The sequence below is a fragment of the Corythoichthys intestinalis genome, chromosome 12 (genome assembly GCF_030265065.1).
Source record: "Corythoichthys intestinalis isolate RoL2023-P3 chromosome 12, ASM3026506v1, whole genome shotgun sequence".
Classification (NCBI taxonomy): domain Eukaryota; kingdom Metazoa; phylum Chordata; class Actinopteri; order Syngnathiformes; family Syngnathidae; genus Corythoichthys; species Corythoichthys intestinalis.
This window is the reverse complement of record NC_080406.1, coordinates 37,922,703-37,944,017: the sequence shown is the minus strand read 5'-3', so window position 1 is coordinate 37,944,017 and position 21,315 is coordinate 37,922,703. Positions and strand designations below refer to the sequence as shown.

General features: G+C 37.5%; 1 protein-coding gene across 2 annotated transcripts in view; it reads right to left on the bottom strand.

Annotated features, from left to right (window-relative positions):
• LOC130927578 (neuropilin-2-like) overlaps positions 1-21,315 on the bottom strand; it is a 191,337-nt gene that overhangs the window by 66,828 nt on the left and 103,194 nt on the right. For both annotated transcript variants that reach the window (XM_057853518.1, XM_057853517.1), the window contains exons 8-10: positions 15,784-15,928; positions 3,718-3,893; positions 89-262 (exon numbers count right to left, since the gene is read on the bottom strand). In XM_057853518.1, the coding sequence (XP_057709501.1) occupies positions 89-262; positions 3,718-3,893; positions 15,784-15,928 (495 nt within the window). The remainder of the gene's footprint in view (positions 1-88; positions 263-3,717; positions 3,894-15,783; positions 15,929-21,315) is intronic.

Sequence of the window (21,315 nt, the reverse complement as noted above, 5' to 3'; positions counted from 1 at the left end):
GACAGACCAATAAGCCCTGTTTAAAGATGATCAGTCTACAAGAGTGCTTAAAGCTTACGGCAGACTAATAGCTGGTGATGAACTCTACCTTTGCAAAGCCTGTCTTACTGTCCGCGATGTACGTCCAATCCTTTCCATTCAAACTGTGAGCCAGTTTGTACTTCCGGACAAAAGCTCGGTTCTCAGCGCTGGTGCTGCCTTCTAGACCTCTTGCCCCCTGGGTGATGACCCCACGCACCAGTTTGGGCACGCCGAGATCCACCTACAACACATATATTGTTAGTTTATATTTTACTGCACAGCAGCTTGATGTATATCAGTATAGTGCCTTTCATGTTTGTGCTGGTGCATCTCAATGAATTAAACTGTAAAAAAAATGAAGTAAAAACTTCCGATTAGGCATTCTATCTAAAGATTTTGAGTAGACATTACTTAAATTCTTCAGTTCGCTCAACTCAATGGCTGCCATTAACGACGATAGACGTCCAATACATTTGAACATCCCAAAAACTTAAAGTGATCCTCTACCTTAAGTACATGTAGGCTCTAATTAACCACAATTGTTCTCTTGTACTAAAATATGTTGTTAGAAACACATAAAATGTTAAATCAATGGCAATATTTTATAATATTTAGTACACATTTTGACCGATAGTTAGCGCCATGTTTTGCGGGCTCGCAGTGATGACGTAAATGGGATGTTTCCAAATGTGTATACAACAATTGCGTATTGCTGCCTAAACTCGCGAAGTAAAATGCCACGATGTGCTGCGTTTGGATGCAATTTCCAGTCAAATCGTAACAAGTGGAGTGACGTGAGTGGTCAAGGTGGAATTATTATTTTTAGTGAATAAATGTGCATAAGTGGAAGCTTCTCCACTTTTTGGTATCCTACCTACCACGCGTTACAACTGGCGCCCGGACATTTTTCCTGGATCCTCAGTCAAGTAAGGGATCCGTCTAATTTCTGGATCCGACGGTCCCACCACGGCGGCAATATTGGTTTCGGATCTGTCTACTTTCTGGGTTTGTCGGTCCCACAGCGGCTTTTCGGATCAGTCTATTTTGTGGATTCGACGGCCTGATCGCGGTTGCAACATTGCCATGAGATCAGTCTAATTCCTGAATCTTCGAGTGAGTGAAAAAACGTGGATTTGGATTACTATTGCTATATTTTTTGTTGACTATTCTTCGTGGGAGTTTTCCCCAAATCATACCAAATAATTAAAGCACTATGGCACGCTACAGTGACGACAGTGACTCTGACATGGACCTTACTTTTATGTTGGAGTTCGTCTGGGAACGCGTGTGTGCGTACCGCTGACCACCCGAGTGACGAGTGGTCAAGTTGAAATTTTTTTTTTTTTTTCGTGAATAAATGTGCATAAGTGGAAGCTTCTCCCCTTTTTGCTACTTTTATGCATGTATCCTACCTACCACGCGTTACAATGTACAAGACATGGATTACACTCGATTCCAGGATTTGTTCCCATCAAACTGTTGGCTTGTACTGTATGTAAAGCATACGACAGCTCTGGACACTAACACTCTACATAATTATACTGGGATAAGTTTGAAAATGCAATATCTTACCTTGAAGATCTGCCAACAAAAAACAGAGTTCTCTACAGCATACACTCTCTCGCTCCGTTGCCAATGAGACGTACTTGCAGCGATTACATCACCAGTTTTGCCCAATTCTTCTCTTATAAGGTACTGTATTTCCTGTTCTCATTTTGCCTTTGCTGCTCGTCTTGTGAACGACCGACAGTGCTGTCCTGCTCTTCACTTTTCCGATCTGGTTCAAATTGGAAGGGCAGAACTGACGACATGTTGGGGTAGCTAAGAGTGACACGCTGGAAGTTCGGCCCGGTGACGTCACCCACTGCGACGCAACAAGAATGGCGACCTATCACTTAAAATAATTTTAGAAATTTTATTAAAACGAAAACATTAAGAGAGGTTTTAATATCAAATTATTATAACTCTTACTAATATTTATCTTTTAAGAATTACTTGTATTAAAGATCGAGGATCACTTTAAAGACAACTATTCAAGGATCTTAACATGGGAAGTTACTGTATTTTTTGGACTATAAGTTGGACCTGAGTATAAGTCACACCAGCCAAAAATGTGCAATGACAAAGAAAAAAACATACACTTTAAATCGCACTGGGGTATAAGTCGCATTTGGAGGGTAATTTATTTGATAAAATCCAACACCAAGAACAGGCATGTCTTCTTGATAGGCAATTTAAAATAAAAATAAGAATAGAAGAGAGAAAAACAGGCTGAAAAGGTGTGCTAACGTTACATTTCGCAAAAACAACGAACTGAGAACGTGCTCGGTAGTTAACATAATATACAGTGTGTCACAAAAGTGATTACACCCCTATAAAAAAATGTACATCCCTTAATGTCCAAATCGAGTACTGCTGGTCATTTTCCCTCCAAAATGTCATGTGACTCGTTACAGGAGTGCTGTCAGCATTGCTGTAGAGATTGAAGAGGTAAGGGGTCAGCCTGTTAGTGCTCAGACCATACCCGCCCGTCTCATCTGACCATAGGACCAGTAATCCATGTGCTTTGTTGACATGTCTTCAGCAAAGTGTCTGCGGGCTTTCTTGTGTACCGTCTTCAGAAGAGGCTTCCTCCTGGGGTGACAGCCATGCACACCAATTTGATGTAGAGTGCGGCGTATGGTCTGAGCACTAAAAGGCTGGCCCCCCACCTCTTCAATCTCTGCAGCAATGTTGACAGCACTCCTGTAATGAGTCACATGACATTTTGGAGGGAAAATGACAAGCAGCACTTTGGATATTTAGGGATGTACGTTTTTTTCATAGGGGTGTACTCACTTTTGTTGCCAGGGGTTTAGATATTATTGGCTATATTTTGAGTTATTTTGAGGGGAAAATAAATTAACCCTATTATATAAGCTGCACACAGACTACTTTGTATTGTGTCAAAGTGTCATTTTGTCGGTGTTGTCCCATGAAAAGATATACTTAAATATCTGTAGAAATGCGAGGGGTGTACTCACTTTTGTGATACCCTGTAGCTAACAAAATTTATTCAAAAAACTATAGCATAGAGAATATGCTAACAAGTTTACCAAACCATCATTGTCAAATGTTTCCTTCATTTCAGTAAGAGTGACCTCCGCATTTCACCACTCCCTCACAAGTTTCTCGCTAACTCCAAACTTTCTTTTTGCTGCTCGATTACCATTTTCGGCTGTATATTTCACTACTTGCAGGTTGTAATCTGCAGAATATGATTTTCTTTTCGGTGCCATTTTGCTCAGCCCTTCTTACTTGTTTTTATTGTTTTTTAAAATTACCACTAATGTTGAAACACAGGCCTTGAGGGCACTCTGGCGGTTTGGTGTGAAAAGAGCATGTGAAATGATATAATATTGTGTTAATAATTTCACACATAAATCACTCCAGAGAATAAGTCGCACCCCCAGCCAAACTATGGAAAAAAAAACACGTGACTTATAGTCCGAAAAATACGGTACCATTATCAAAATTAATGTACTGTAGATGTATGTACATTTATTTAGATTAGGTAAGAATCGATCTTCTCCATTTCATGATTTTTTTTTAAAGTATGACTTTATACTGAAAAACCATGTACTGGCTTGCTTTATTAAATTTAATCTTTCTCATGAGAATGATCTCTGCCAGCCCTCCTAGTCGTCTGCAAAGTACCTGCAGCCATTCTTCTCCAGCAATGGGCTGTGTTGGGTTGGGGAACCAGCCTGAGCGACTTGCCACTAGTCTGGCTGCGCCCATGGAGCCGTGAATGTCCCTCATGGACGACGCTGATATTTGTGAATCTGCTAATAATCCGGACAGCATGCCTTGGAGATCTGAGCAAGGAGCATCTGAACAAAGGAGAAAACCATGGGAATATTATACTGTAAGTTATCCATAATAAACAAAGGTTCACAAAAACAACAAAAAATGTCTTTTTTTTCCCTTAACTAAAGTAACCACATTTAAACGTATTTAAGTACTTCTGTACCTGCTCTTTTTTAAATTGTCTTTTAAAATGAGCACCCCTGAGAATGTACTGTATGTATGCTTAACATATTGTCATGTCATTGCGTTAAAAAGATGTTAATATTTTAAAAGGTTATAATTTCATTAGAAAGTTACGTGACTTTATACTTGCCAAAAACGTAAAATTTCATTGTGCAAAGTATTTTGGGTAAAAATTAACTAAGTGAGATAGCTTCTTTTCAAATGATACATTGTCTGCTTTCCAATGACACAAGAGCATTTGTCTTCAATAAATGATCATTTTTCTGCCAAGTAGCACCTCATAAACTCGACATATTTGACCCCTTTTACACTTAAGCTTTGCAAACATTCGTATTTGCAAATAGTTGTATGAAGATTGTTATTTGTTTATTGAACTTTGTAAAAGTGTTTTATTGCTATGACTGTGGCTTACTGTACATGCTATGTGTACAATCAAGCCAACTATGCATTCGAACACCAACTTTGCAATATAGTATTACAGTGGCACTGCTACATACGAAGTTAATTCTTTCCAGGACCTTGCTTGTAAGTCGAAATGGTCCTATTTCGAGCAGGTTTTTCACATAAGAATTAGGGCTGTCAAAATGATCGCGTTAACGCGCGGTAATTAATTTTTAAAATTAATCACGTTAAAATATTTGACGCAATTAACGCACATGTCCCGCTCAGACAGTATTCTGCCTTTTGGTAAGCTTTACAGCAAGGCTTATTGTGCTGTCTAACAGCGAACTCTTGTGGTCGCTTTGCGACATGGTTTATTTTTTTCTTGCCAGTTCAATATGGCTGCACGACGTCTCGGGCTGACGCCCACGTTGTAATGTTGTGCTTATATGATCCTTGGACAAGATTTGTCCGTAAGTATGGTTGTTGTAAAGAATGTACATATTATGTTAGTAAGCAAAATGTTCTATTTTTTGTATGAGACGCTCTTTGTTTATGTTTAGTGAACCTGTATAGCGTGCTAAGCTAACGTTGTTGCTAATGCAATGCTTGTGTACTTTTTTTTTTGTAGTTTTATGACGGTCTGAAGAGGACAATGGTTTGAGGCTATTTTATTAATAAATCAGATGAAAAAGGAAGAAGTCTGATTATTAAGGCATCGTTCACTAGCTGTCTAGCTTTGGAAAAAGTAGACGCTTCGGAGTGAGGACAGCATAGACAGATTTAAATGACAGTAGAGTGAAATGCCCACTACAGTCCTTATGTACCGTATGTTGAATGTACAGTGGGGAGAACAAGTATTTGATACACTGCCAATGGGTTTTCCCATTGGCAGTGTATCAAATACTTGTTCTCCCCACTGTATATATCCATCTTGTGTAGTTTCTTTCCATTCCAACAATTTATTTTACAGAATATATATATGATTTACAGAAAAATATGGCATATTTTATAGATGGTTTGAATTGCGATTAATTGCGATTAATTACAATTAATTAATTTTAAAGCTGTAATTAACTCGATTAAAAATTTTAATCGTTTGACAGCCCTAATAAGAATACATTATAATTCCATTAATTCGTTCCACAGCCCAAAAAGCTACACTAAATCCTTAATAAATACTGCTGGTAATATTACAAATGACAATTAAACATAGCAAAACAAATAAATTACAAATAAAAATTGGAATTAATTGGACATCTACCGTTATAAAAAAGTGAAATACCGTATTGGCCCGAATATAAGACGGTGTTTTTTGCATTAAAACAAGACTGAAAAAGTAGGAGTCGTCTTATATTTGGGGTCTAGACATTATACCCATTCACGACGCTAGATGGCGCCAGATATCATTGAAGCGAAAGCTGAACTTGAGGAGTAATGTTCTGTCATGATAGCTCTCAGCCACTCTCAAGTTTAACCAGTTTGCATTATTTTATTGCAATGTTTTTTCTTATTCAGACTTGTTTCAAGACTACAGTTACAGTTAGACCTCACTTTGATGGTTAATGCAGTTATTGCAATTTTGTTGTTCTATCACAATAGATTGGTTTGTTTACATTTCAAAAACCAGAAGCCATTCATTTACGAATGTGACTGCACTTTAGTTTACATATTTAAATGTTCAGATATTAAGATTTGAATGAGGCAAAACAACATACTTTTTCTCTCGAATATATTGATATAATCATTTGTTTCAGATGTATTGTCATTATTTTCTGTATAAAAATTAATTTGGTGTTCAAAAAGTCTTTTTTCAAACTTGAGTCTTGAAAAAGAAGGGGTCGTCTTATATTCAGGGCCATCTTATATTCGGGCCAATACGGTAATATAATAATAATAATTCCTGGAATAATGTAATGAATCGGGTTCTAATGTGGCGTTCGTGTTTTGCGTGCTGAACATGAACGCATCACGTGGCTGACGTGACGGAGTGAGAAAAGTGCGGTGGAGGGATTTTACTTTCTTTTTTAATTTTTTGTTGTTGGTGTCAACTGCGGTGGACAGTTGGCGTGCTGTGTTGCACAAGTTCTGAAATAAATGATTAAAAACCTGACGAAGCTGGCGTTTCTTTGGCGATGTTACCACAATAAGAATTGACACCTTAACTTGCGAACAGAGGTTAGAGGAGGACCGTCGGGATTGTATTGTCGAGCAAGTTCACGGATGCGAACACCACACTCATATCTTTCTATCATTTCCATCTTCATTTCAATGGTAAGCGTCACCTTTTTCCTTTTGTCACCACCTGCAGTTACCTTCTTGGAACCTGTGTTGATTTCTCTCACAAGAAAATCTGCCGTGCGGCCGTCTTTCGGGAAAACAAAGAAACTGCGGCACTGTCATACTGTACATCGTCGTCGGATGTAGAAACAAACGGCCAGTAAAATTTTACGTCGGATGTCGAAAAGATCGTGTGTCGGAGCGATCATATGTTGAGGTACCATATTTTTGTGCATCTAAAGAAAATTGTGTTGTTTTTTTTTTGCCATTATCAATAAGAGCTCAATAAACACAAGAAAAGCTTGCTTTGTCTACATAGTGTTTCTTCATTGCCTCACTAGCTTCACATAGTCCACGTGTTGTGAGGACAGCACACTTATTTTTCTAATGCAAGACAAAGTCAGGCTTGTTTTGATCCTTATTGGCTTTGTTCTTCGGTAATTACTAACAAAATGCTCTGGTTGCAGCCCGCATCGCATGGAATGTCAGATTGGATGGAGTCCAGCGCCGCCCGGCCTTCTAAAGGCTAGGAGGTATCGATAGAGCTGACAGATGGATGTGGGCTTGATCTTGGAGGGAAAATTCTTGTGTGATTTTTCTTTTTAAACTAATGTTCCACTTTGCAGCTCCTCTGAAGCGCTTTCCATCAAACCGTCAGAGCATTTTGCCTTCATGCCGCTACAAAGTCGATGCAAAACTTGAGCTGAGCTACGGGATTCTTTGCGGGGAATTGAGTCAAGAAAGTCCCAAATGGAGGAACAAAATGAAAGCATGGCGCATATCAAAGCGATGTGCTTTATTAGACTGACAAATGTGTGAATCAGAACCTTACGCTCATGAATAATAATGGCAACAAAAAGGAGGAGTGCCAGTACAGTGTTTTATATGGAATTAAGGTGGCGATAAAAATGACATGATACAATACGAGAAGGAAAGGGAGGAAGATATTGCTAAAAGGTCAAATGAAATTTCAAGGAAAAAAGAAAATTAAAAGCTGAAAGAAGGATGCTAAAGATTGACTGAGTAGAAAGAAAGAAGGAAAGAAAGAGGGTGGATATTGACAGTGAAGGGTGACGATGATTGATGGTGACATTCTCCGGGTCTTGCTGGAGATGAATGTTTAATGCTGTGATGTTTGCAAGCGCACCTTACTGCAGTAAATAATGAATCAACAATAAACAACAACCGCTTCCGACACTGTGGATAAGCTCCCTCTATAGGGCAATAAAAAAACAAGAAGGAAATTCAATTACCATATTGTTTATTTTCAAGTTTTTCTTTTACGGTTTCATTTCTTCGAGCAGATGCAGCTCACAAATAGAGCTAATGAGAAGTTGATCTCTGGAGAAGACGAAAATAGCGAGTGGAAGAAGTAGTGAAATGAATCACAGATACAGTGGATGTAAAATGTCCAGACGCACCTGTTTGAATCGTTGGCTGCCATTGACGGCGCTAGACATTCAATCCATATAAACTGGGAAAGTGTCAACCCTCCAACTTCAAATGGATTGAACGTGTAGTGCCATGGTACTATTCACATTAATTTAAACAGGTGTGTGCCAGTGCTGTTTTCGTCAACAATGACCAGTGTTAATCTTACCTTTAAAAAGTAATTAGTTACACTTACAAATTACTTCTCCCAAAAAGTAACTGAGTAACTCAATTAGCTCAACGTGAGTAATTAGTTACTCAGCAAAGTAACTGACGTTATTTTTCATGTTCTACACGTAATTACATGATCCATTCTATAACGTCTTTCAAACATCTACAATATCAATTGTAATATACATCAAATATGTTTACATTAACTGATTAAATTTGAACTAGGGCTGTCAAACGATTAAAATTTTTTAATCGAGTTAATCACAGCTTACAAATGAATTAATCTTAATTAATTGCAATTCAATCCATCTCTAAAATATGCCATATTTTTCTGTAAATTATTGTTGGGATAGAAAGATAAGACACCAGACGAATATATACATTCAACATACTGTACTGTATATATATAAGTACTGTATTTGTTTATTATAACAATAAATCCACAAGATGGCATTAACATTATCAACATTCTTTCTGTTAGAGGGATCCACGTATAGAAAGACTTGTTGTTCTTAAAAGATAAATATTGGTACAGTTATAGTAATTTTATATTAAAACCCCTCTTAATGTTTTTGTTTTAACAACATTTGTAAAATTTTCAATAAAAAAAATCCCTGCCATTCTTCCAGTGTCTTTAACTACGTAAGGTAGTGATTGAAATACACCACAAGGTGTCAATGGCGAGTTTTAAACAACTTAGAAATCAAGCCAATGAGTGTGTTTTGTCCCTCGACCAACGCCGTACTTCCCTGTTTACTGGTCCATCCACGCCATTTGAGTGCTGGCTTTAAAATATACGAGACCTCTGATAGTTTGTATATTGTGACTAAATATTGCCATCCATTGTATTTGTTGAGCTAAACGAAATGTTTGAATAGAGTTTGACCAAAGTCTGAGTAAGTTTTATGTTTATTTTGCATTGCTATTTTGATTGGGAAATAACATTCTTTTTTTTTTTTTAGAAATAGGAATATTATTTTTGTTGTGCTTTCACTAAATGATACTTATGTTTGTTGTGAAGGAGTTGCCGAAGCTTATGCCAATAAACGGCGCGGTCCAATGAACGCCTGTGTCCACTCGCCTTTCTCTGCCTCTTAGCTCTCAATGTGTAAAAAACGGCGTCATTGTAATCTGTTTGAGGTCATGCATGAGCGGGTCATTCCGCGCATGCGTTAAATGCGTCAAATATTTTAACGTGATTAATTAAATTAATTAATTACCGCACGTTAACGCGATACGGATACGTACCGTACGATGCCCAAACCATCATTTGGGTTTTTCCTTTCTTTTCTTACTAGTAAAAATTCTTATTAAAAAATATGTATCTATTATTAAAAATTTTAATTTATATAAATCAAATGGAAAAAACAAAACGTTCATTCACTTTTAATATTAATTCTACTGCATTGTTTGTATTTCAAATACAAAACAAACAAGGAATTAACAAAAAACATCTTACTGTCTTACAAAAAAGTATTTTAAAAAAAATTATTTATACATTAAAAAACAGGAAAATAAATATTCTCTATTTACGTTAGTTTTTAATTTTTTTTTAACAGATTTGAAATATATATTATATATCTTTTTATCTACAAAAAAAAGGAAACTTATTTGATTATGATTTAAAAACAAAAAAGGAAAAGTATTAAATATTCGCTTCTTTATTATTTAAAAATGAAAAAAAAAAAAGCAAATATTTTCGGATATATTGGTATTGCTCAATGAAATCAGCTGGTAATATTTGGATACATCTATCCATTTTCAACACAGCTTTTCCAAGTAAGGGTCACAGGGTGCTGGAGCCTATCTCAGCTGACACCCTAGACTGGTCACAAGTCATTTATAGAGACCACAAAGAGCCAGTCAACCGTTCGCACTCACAATCACAACGCAACTGAGTAGGAATTAATCCCACGCTGCCTGCGTCGAAGTCAGGCGAATGTACCACTACACCATCAGATAATAATTGCATTCAATTAATCCAAATTAGACGCTTGAAAGCACCCACTTATCTTTTAGAAAACAATCATATGGCTACATTATTACATAATATTTATAATCCAATTTTTCTTAGATCTTCATTTTTAGTTGTAATATTAGTCACATAATCGCAATAATATTTTGTGACTAATCGACTACGAAAATAATAATTTGTGTAGCTCTAAAATGGACACGTGCATACACTTGCTAGCAGGCCAGTTCTACACCCACCCGCACAGATTCTTCCAAACCTGCATAGGAAAACCTAATGCCAGCAAGCGGAATGATAAGAGTGCTATAAACAAATGACTGATAGATGCTGCAGGGCCGACATAAAATGAGATTAAAGACAGGGTGAGGGAGGGGGTCGGCGAAGGGGGGAATGAACACTTGGATGAGGCTGTAACGGGCCAAGATTTAAGAGCAGAGATGTGGCGAGAAAATGAGAGAGGGCAAAGGAAAAATATGAGAGTGGGTGCAGAGTGGAAGCGATAGATAGGACGGAGAGAAACGCACGGGAAGAAAAGTGAGCGGCGCCACCGAGACGGCATGGAAAGAAAGTGAGAAAAAAGAGAGCGAGAGACATAAAAGTGTGATTTAAGTTAATGGCATGTCACTGTCTGACTGCTTTATGTGTGGCTTTATAGGACTGCATAGGGCATTATCGCATCCCCACGGGCATCGTGATAGGCTGAGTGCGTGTTTGTCAATACGTCTGCATCAGGGAAAAAAACAAAAGATACTACAGAGCGACTTGCAGGCAACTTTGCTTAGGAGGTTTGCCATGCTCATTAAAATGATATTCGATAACTGGGCTTCAAATGATTGTGCATAGCAGCTTTTTTAATAAAATTAATGATTTACCCAGACACTTGATGGATTGGAGATATTTCACACCAGGGATTGCCAGAACCGTGGGCGAGGCAAGAAGTACTGGGATCATTCATCTCTGGACACTGCCTGAATCCCCCGCTCCCATCGCGCGTGATGCTTGTGCAATGTGAGAAAATACTGAAGCAATTCATGAACAGTGCAGCTAATGTTGCTTGGTTGCATTTTTATTGATATTTTTTCTTTTAGTTGAGCCCATAATCCCTATGAATGCTATCTTGGGTCAGTAGTCTACAAGGAAGAGCCATGGGAAAAGATCACAAAAAATGAGACTGCAAACATCCAAGCCACTGTATGACCATCCGTTCATAAAGTATCACGCTAACTACCCTCGATCCTATTTGAATTAACTGTGTCAATGTTAGTCATGGGCAGGAAAAGTATTCAGATCACGTGCCATATTTTTAAAAATTTCTATTTTAATTCTGCCACAATGCTCCAGTAAGTGTAAGGTTTTACCAGTGCTCTATAAGCCTGGTGGGCCGATAGGCCTTTACTGATCATTCAGTCGCTGCCAGGCCCTCGTGGTCAAAATGGAGTGGATGTCTATCGACGTAAAGAGTAGCAAATATCTGTCTGGCTTTATTCAGGGACTATAAATCACACAGTTGTCAAATTTTATGGGAGGGTGCACATTGGGCAGAGGAAGTTTATATTCTTTAAGCGATTGGTTAAGAAATAGCCTCCAAATCAGCATTAAAAAAAAAAAAATCTGTCTTGCCCACTGGGCGTTGCCATCGCTACAGGAACCAACAGGTCCCTGTTCATTGACAGAAGCCAGCCGTCATTGGGTATGTTTACATGGACAAAATTTCTTCAATCCGATCAGCATTGGGAATAATATGATCGGAAGCACAATAAATATTGATCCAATTAGGTCTTGCGTGTTCATGCGTCACAATTTCATTCAGAACAAATTATTTTGACGTGCTCAGATTGATGCTGTGTTCATGTGGCGTCGCAATCATGCAAAATATGGTAAGAAGTAAGGTATTTAAGAAAATTTATCATCAATTTGCACTTTTTTGCAAGCACAATAACTAGTGTACACGTTCATAAAAATCTTATTTTTGAATCAAGTGATCGCTAAAATGTTCAGTTACAAACACAAACTTACCATTTGTATTTTGATGCATTCTCTTCTTGTTGTTGCAGATGAATTAATAGGTCTAAAACATTTTTCCCCCCATGCAATAAACCAAAAGGAAGTCCATGTCTGCTATGTCTTTTTGCTACGACAATAAAAGCACATGAACAGGATGTACTCGTAATTACCTATGTAGTATAGTTCATTTTTCCCACAGCATGTAAAGGTAGCATGACCAAATAAACCAGAAAAAATAGTAAAGAAGAGGAAAACCTACTGACATCCGTGTCAACAAAAAATTGTTCTGTCCAATTAAAGATTAAACATGAGGGTTATTTCTGATATTTATCTCGTTTTTCCACCATCAAGTATTTCAAAATTTTTAAGATCTTTTAATATCTCCAGCAACGTGTTTGTCTTGTATACAGAACAGTTTAGTCTTGCGCAAGTTGCACCTACCCAGTCTTTCATTCGCTCTTCTTCTGCCAGCATCCAGGAATGACAGAAACGCATATACTGACGTCACAGTTGAGGACGGTTTGTTCCAAAATTTTGGAATAAAGGGTTTTTCCGCGTGCCGATCAGATTATCAATTGGCATAAACCACCCCTCGTTTGGAATAGTATCTTGATCGGAATGGGCTGGATCGGGTTGGAATATTCCAAATGGGGTGTGTACATGAAGAATTTTTTTTTCGACCAGGCTTTTAATCTGAAAAAAAGTGTCCATGTAAACATACCCATTGATCGAAAGCCCGACTTCATATTTTGGATAAGCATTGTTAAAGAAAGAAATGGCCTAAAATTGATTGAAATCGGTAAAGATATGATGGCTTACCAAGGACAATCAAAAGAGTTAGAAGACTGTAAATGTTGCCATGGAAAAAAGCTCAGATGGTGAATCTTGAACATAATCTATTTAACAAAATAAGAAAACATTTTTGCTACTTTACTGTTGCTATTTTCTAGTATTTCTATATTATAGAGTGGTACTTCTACTTACGAACGTCTCTAAATACAGAATTCTCAGGTTAAGACATGCCTCAACAGGAAAATATTGCCTCTTGTTAAAGGGAACCTCGGACTTGTAGCCTCTAATAAGCCACAGTGGATCTCTTTTACTAAAATATGTTATTAGAAACGTATGAAATATTGCCATTGATTTAAATATCTATACTATTTCGTAAGTTTTGACCTACGGAGGGCGCCATATTTTAAGCGCGCAATGGAGACTCGGGATGATGTCACTGTCACTCGATGAATACTACCGCGTTACTGCAATTCCTTCCACGCGGCGAGACGTCCAATTCATACGCTCATCGGTTAAAAGCGGTGGGTACTTACTATTTGTGTTTTTATCGAGTCTTTTATTACATTTTCATTGCCCCAAAATACATTTTGCATGTGTTTCCCTCTCATACTTTTAAGCATTGTGTTTTCTTGCAGTAGCTTAAAAGCAGATTGTTGATCTGTTGACCACATTACTCACATAGCATATTTAAACCAACCTTATTTGATATTACTACGTTTAAGTATTTACATAAAGAGTCTTTAGTATGTTCTGTATGGTCTGTATGCATCTAAACAAAACAAGCTGAAAGCACACGGTAGTACTTTGGGTGAAAAATTCACCTCTTGTAGCAAGTTTCACCGGTGTAGCACATTTCGGCAGATTTTTCCCTACTCTCGTCTCGTCTCATCCCGTCTTTCCTGTTCATTTTGGTTTTGCTACTCGTTTGTGAAATATCGACAGTGCTGTCATGCTCATTAATGTTCCTCTCGGGTTCATATTGAAAGGGTTGAACAAATGACATGTTTATTCGCTACAGTTATACTCTGGAAGCCCGGCAGCGTAACAATGTGACGTCACCGTCCTGCGATGTCAATAACAATGGCGACTTACTAGTTAAACTAATTTTACAAATTGTATAAAAACAAAAACATCAAGTAGGATTTCAATATCAAACTATTTTAATTCCTAATAACGTTTATCTTCTAAAAACCACAAGTCTTTCTATCCGTGGAACACTTTCAGAAACAAATTTCAAGATACAAAATGCAAAAATACAGTATGGCTGATACTTGCAGCTCTCAGAGTTTACTGAACGTAACATAGCTGCTCTGCCATTGGCTGTTGCCTAGCATTCCTGGCATCCAATTGGCTAAGAGGGACCTCTACTGTATGCGTATGTGTGTATCCCAGCTTCCTCTTCATTCGCCCCTCGTGAGCCGACAGCTTACACGAGTGTATTACCTTTTATTCTCTATCCATTCTTGTTTTTTAACATTAACAACTCAGATTTTATGTTTATTGTGCAATAATCTAATTGTAACATGTTTTGATGCATATTTATACATTATAAAAGATTTATGTCTGAATTTTGGGGGGCTTGGAACAGATTAGGGCATTTACATGGAAAACACATCTCTACTTACAGAATTTTCAAGTTAAAAAACTACTTCCAGGAACAATTTCATAAGTAGCGGACTTGAAAACTTTAAACATGAAATAAAACGGAACCAAATTTTGGTTACCTCAAGTGGGGCCAGTGTATCACTCGTAGTACTCAAATCAGACTTTGAGAACTACTAATGTAGATTTGGATATGGTAGAGTCATCAGAAAGACACATCATACACGTCGAGGTGTTGAAATAAGGCGAGAATAGCAAAAGCACGCACAGAAAAGGTGCAAGGACTGCCTGCTCTAGCTTTCTTTAAACACACATACACACACACACACCAGCAGTATCATTGTTAGGGTGTGATTGTTACTTGTGTGGGTGCTGAAATAGCCCCCTAGATAAGAGTGTATCTGTCGCTCTTGATGGCCACTACAATGGCAGCTGTGAGAGGACCTAACCTAATAATCATACAGTGGGGGGGAATAACACACAGACACACACTGATTGAAACCTGCACCTTTAGCATTGGTACAACACACAAACACAGACTTTCTAATTAAGTTTTATCTATTTATAGTATTGAGCTGATTATACTGGTTGAAATCCCGTTTGTTTGCCAGGGCTGCAGATGAAAGCCGAGAGCCCGTTACTCTCTGATGTAATCACCCACACATCACACTCTAGTATTATTCTATTAGGACCGACTGGCTTTTGTGCGTGCGTGGCCGTGTTCGGGTGTGCGTGTGAGTGTGGGAGCCTGAGAGGGAGGATGTGGACAGGCCAAGAGTTTGAAAGCGCATGAGAGTGCCTGTACTACATATGAAAAAGGGAGAAATATAAGTATGAAAATAAACTTTAGATGTATCGACAGAAAGACAAATTGATGGTATGACTGTAGGGAAATAAAAAAGATTTATGCATATTTTTTTCACAGGAAATGTTTTCGGAGGGAGTTGTTCTTGCACCGACCCACCTTGTGACCCGACGTTAAAGCCAGTATATCACCGCTATAAAACTACAAGCATGTTTTTACAGGAGCCCCCGGAGGAGATTGGCCGGAAAACCTCCGTTAAGCTCTGCAGAAAAAGATGCGAGGTCTTTCTTACCCGTAATCTGACAGCCGTAAAGCTCGAACCGTAGAGCGATGCCGTTTTTCCATGATTGAGGGCGAATTCGCACGAAGCGGGCCAGTACTGGTTGAGGGATCCGATTGAGGACTACCTCAGTGGCGTCTGTATTTGCATGGAAAACCTGTAGAAAGAGAGAAGCAGAAGGAATTAGGACTACTCACAAGTATTGCCGTAGTTGATTAAAAAACAAGTCATATCACCCTTGGCTTTTACATTTTGGCCGTAAATGTGCAATGGAACAAAAAAAAAAACTATGCTTGCAAATAACTCGTTTTGATTAATTACAAAGAAAATTGTTTGATTTCATCCAGGAGAAACTGAACTCTAACAATGTTTCCGGAGGGAGGGCTCAAAAAGTCACTCGCCTTGTTCTTTGTTTTGGTGAGGACATTAATTATAATGGCTACTCCTCCATTATATTCAGGGACAGATCATAATCAAATTCAGTAGGTACAGAACAGGCCAAAAGTTTGGACACACCTCATTCAATGCAACACAAATGAAGGTCCCAACCCCATTGATAAAGCAATAAATTCCACTAATCAACCTTGGAAAGGCATACTTGTGAAGTCAAGGACCATTTTAGGTGACCCCCTCTTGAAGCTCATCAAGAGAATGGCAAAAGAGCGCAAAAAATTGAATCAGAGCAAAGGGTGGCTACTTTAAAGATACTAGAATATCACATATTTTTACTTAGTTCTTTTTTTTTTTTTTTGCTAAGTACATAATTCCACATGTGTTCATTTATAGTTTTATTACCTTGAGTGAGAATAGAGTGGTACCTCTACATACGAAGTTAATTACCGTAGTTCCAGAACCTTGCTTGTAAGTCGAAATGGTCGTATGTCAAGCAGGATTTTCCCATTAGAATACATTATAATTCCATTAATTCGTTCCACAGCCCGAAAACCTATGCTAAATTCTTAATGAATACTGTTCGTACTATTACAAATGGCAGTTACACATAGCAAAACAAATATGTAATAATGTAACGAATCTGGTTCTAAATGTGGTAGCAGTTTTTTTTGTTTTTGCGTGCTGTACATGAACGCACCGCGTGGCTGACATGCCAGTGAGATAGCGAGTGCGTTAGATTTTACTTTGTCTTTTGATGTTTTGTTGCTGGCATTAACTGCGGCGACAGTAGGCGTGTTGTGTTGCACAAGTTGATGGAATAAATGATTAGAAACCTGACAAAGCTGGCGTTTTCTTTGGCAATGTTACCACAATAATAATTGTCACCTTAACTTATGAAGACTAGCGAACCGAGGTCGGAAGAGGACCGTTGAGATCGTAGACATTCTATGGTTGTATCGTCGAGCCGGTTCATGGATGCACACACCACGCTCATATTTTTCTATAATTTCCATCTTCATTTTAATGGTAAGCATCTCCTTTTTCCTTTTTTCACCACCTGCAATAACCTTGGGACCCGTGTTTTCTCTCACAAGAAAATCTGCCATGCATCCGTCTTCCGCCAAAGCAAAGAAACTGCAGCGCTGTCATAATCCATTGTATTTCGAGCATGTTGTCAGATGTAGAAACAAATGGCGAGTCAAATTTTACGTCAGATGTCGAAAAGATCGTGTGTCGAAGCGATCGTATGTCGACATACCACTGTAGTCATGAAAATAAAGAAAACGCATGAATGAGAAGGTGTGTCCAAACTTTTGGCCTGTACTGTACATCCTAGGGATGTGAACGCATCAATACTTTGGGCTGGATTTTTTATTTTAAATTTGTCTCAGGGCTGATTATTTGATTATTGATTAATTGTGGACTTGTTATGTAGTTACTGTGACTACCCAAAAGAATTGCGTCGCAGCTTGTTTAGGTTCGCTTATACGAGGGGCATTCAAAAAGTAATGCACTCAAGTGCATTCCTCGTACAGGATTTTACCAATCTTGTTTATATTTGGCACAAACATGATAGGACACACCTTTTTGCACTTGTTATATGTATTTTTCATATTTTCATATTTTTAAAGCTTAAACTAGCTTCCAAAATGGCTGCCCCTCTTGAAGCTCGTCAGAAACAGAGCTATAATTGAATTCCTTGTTGCAGAGGGAGAAACCCCTCTGAGGATTCACAACCGGCTGGAAAATGTCCACAAGGATGATACCATAGACTATAGTACTGTAAAAAGATGGGTACAGCGATTTAAAAACAGTACTGAAGACCATGAAGAGGTGGGTAAAACCAGCATAGCCGATAAGCCCCGTAGTGGTCGCCCATCCACCTCTGTCAATCCTGACAACAAAACTTATGCTGATGAGTTAGTTTAAGCTTTAAAAATTTGAAAATAAGAAAAATACATATAACAATTGCAAAAAGGTGTGTCCTATCATGTTTGTGCCAAATATAAACAAGATTTGTAAAATCCTGTACGAGCAATGCACTTGAGTGCATTACTTTTTGAATGCGCCACGTAGTTTATTTGAATTTGTTATCTTAAAAAAAACAAATAGAATAAAAAAAATTAACAAGAAATTAACATTTTTTGCCTTTGTTCAAAATTTTAAAAATCACATAAAGAGGCTATTTACTTTTTATTGCCATATTCATTTAATTTAAAAACTGAAACACACAAATGAACAAGCAAATAAATAAGAGAATATTCTATTAAGAGACTCGAAAAACAGTATTTGGACATTTTTTTAGGTAATCAACGTCTCTTAACAATTAACCGACTATCAAAGTAGTTGTTAATTATTTATATAGTCGATTAATCGTGGCAGCCTTAAAGGAGACTAACACATGTGAAGGAAAATCTAATAAAAGTGTCCTCTTCTCTGTGCTCATTCAGTTAAAGTAATAACCCAAGCAATGGAAAGTCCCCAATGGTCGTGATAAGATGATTTTGGACTCTCTGGAGACAAGACTTCTCAGAAGTCATCACCTTAGATGACGTACTTATTGGGATTTTGATCAAATTTAGATCAAATTTTGTGGATCCAATGATGCCTGAAAGTCATCACCAAACATGATGAATTCAAAAGTAAGAAAAAAATTGAAAGCACCTCTGTGGTTTTCCCCCACAATAAATCATGAGTGTGGGTCACACAAATAGGTCTCGTGAGGAACAAAAAATTTCTATGTAAACAGTAGGTTGGGACGGGGAAAAACAGGATTTGGTACTACTAAGTTTGAACTCATTTGCTGACATTTACAGCGAGAGACCTCCAATCCACTTTGACTGGGAGTAAATACTGCTACCCTTTTCCAGCATAAATGGATTGGACGTCTAACGCCGTCAATGACTGCCAATTTCTGCTTTAACGATAGTAATTGTTTAGTTCCTATTACCAAGATGCATGTAGTTAAAATAATCTTGTTTGTTGAACCCTTGTATATACAAAGTCATCACAGTGGCGTGTGTTTTGTTAGTGGGAGCAAAAATAAAGACTACGGTTAATCATCGCAACACGTATTTATGGTTCACGGTGGTCTGTTCACCACGACAAGATTTATAAATAAATACTCTCTGGTTAACACATGCACAAAGCCAGAGAAATACACTGTACATTACGTTCTTTTTCAAGGAGCGGTGTGAGTGCAAAGGTTAACTTTAAGAGTCATACACAGACGTACAGTCTGAGGCCACCTTGTGTGTCATAAATCAAGGGTGTAAGCATGCGGTAAAGCATCCTCTTCTCACGTCCTCTGGAGTTAAACACACAAATGCACAAAGAAAAACACAATTGCACATAGTGAGGAGGAGAAAAACACACACTGTCAGCCAGTCTCGGCCGTCTTCTAAACACACTCAGCAGAACACACACTGCCTTTCGAAGGCTCGCGCCCTCGGAGACCAACCCCCCACCAAGTGCACACTGGCTCACAGAAATACTGTTAAAAGACAGTAGATGCAGGCTCACACTGGCAGAATGGTTCTCATCATCTGACGTGATTTAACTCATTGGCTGCCATGACGAAACAAACCAGAGGTGCTTTAAAAATGAACTAGGAAGATCAGCAATGTTGCTACATACAGTTATATCGAATTTAATATTATTTGATAAATTATGGCTGCCATTGATAGTGATAGACATCCAATCGATTTTAACTGAGGAATGAATGAGTGCTGCCAGCCATCGGAATCAGAATGGATTGGTCATATATCGCTGTCAATGGCACTGAAACATGACCATTTAATGCCAACCCTCCCAGTTCAATATGGTGTGATGTCTATCGCTGTCAAGGAAAGTGAACGATTGCCGCCAGTTTTTTCCTTTGTTGCTGTTTATTTTCTTTTAAATAAGTAAAAAAGGAAATGAATTAAAAAATATATATATATATATTAAAAATATAATAATATATTAAATATATTATATTAAATATAAATATAAATATATATATATATATATATATATATATATATATATAAATGTATTGCTTTTACCCTTTTTAAATGACATTGAAAATAATATTTAATATTGTTTTTACCCTTTTTAAATAACAGTGAAAATAATATTTAATAAAATAATATTTACTGATAATTCCTAGTTGGTTTTGGAATTTAAAATGCGTAAAAAGAATAATTATATATATATATAATTAATTTTACTTCCCCCCCCCCAAAAAAAAAAAAAATACAAATAAATAAATAAAATAAAAAAATACAAAAAATAACAGGTCACGCAATGTGAAGTTCAGAGGGTTTTTGGGACAATTGGCCCGAGCCCAATTCTTTACCCTAAACTTAACTAGACACAGGGGTATTGCGGGCATTGCGATAACTAGATAGTAACCTTTGCTATGTGTGGACTGTGGAAGTCATTTAATGTTGTGAATCAACCATTAAAGTTGTTAAAATTGCTCCCGTTATTGCATTAGTTCCCTTCTGTCTACTTTCGACGTGTATGTTTTAAAACTGTTTCATCATTTAAAGATAGATTTAAGTCAAGATTTTCCCAATTTAGGAGCATTTTAGATAAAAAGTTAGGTTCACTAGGAAGGTTCTCTACAACAGAGCCCTCCTGAGAAGTCTACTGCTTTAAGATGGCGGCTGTTTACTAACGCACCTAGTTCTTTATACATGTTGCATCTAGTTATATATATATGTGATATCTACAGTAGCATCATGTGGGCGTAGTTTGTTGGCTATTGGCTACAGTCAGGTATTATTGGAGCCATCTAGCATCGCGTTTGCAACGGCGTCACAACTCCCTTGCCTCCTCCCCACTCCTGCTCTGCTCTCTCATCTCCGTGAGTCCATCTCTATCAGACTTCTCCCTTCATTCAACCAACATTGTAACGCATAGTAACTCACGCCTTTCCCACCTCAGTAACGGTAACGGCGTTGCCAAGTAATTTTATATTGTAATTGTATTGTAAAAGTAATTAATTAGATTACTCACTACTGAAAAAAACGCAGTTAGTAAAGCTGTTATATTCTAACGCTGCTATGGACAACACTGATAATGAATACGTTTTAAAAAAGTAAATCAAAGTGAATATTTACTTTTTTATTCACTGTTTATTAAAAAAAAAAAAAATATATATAT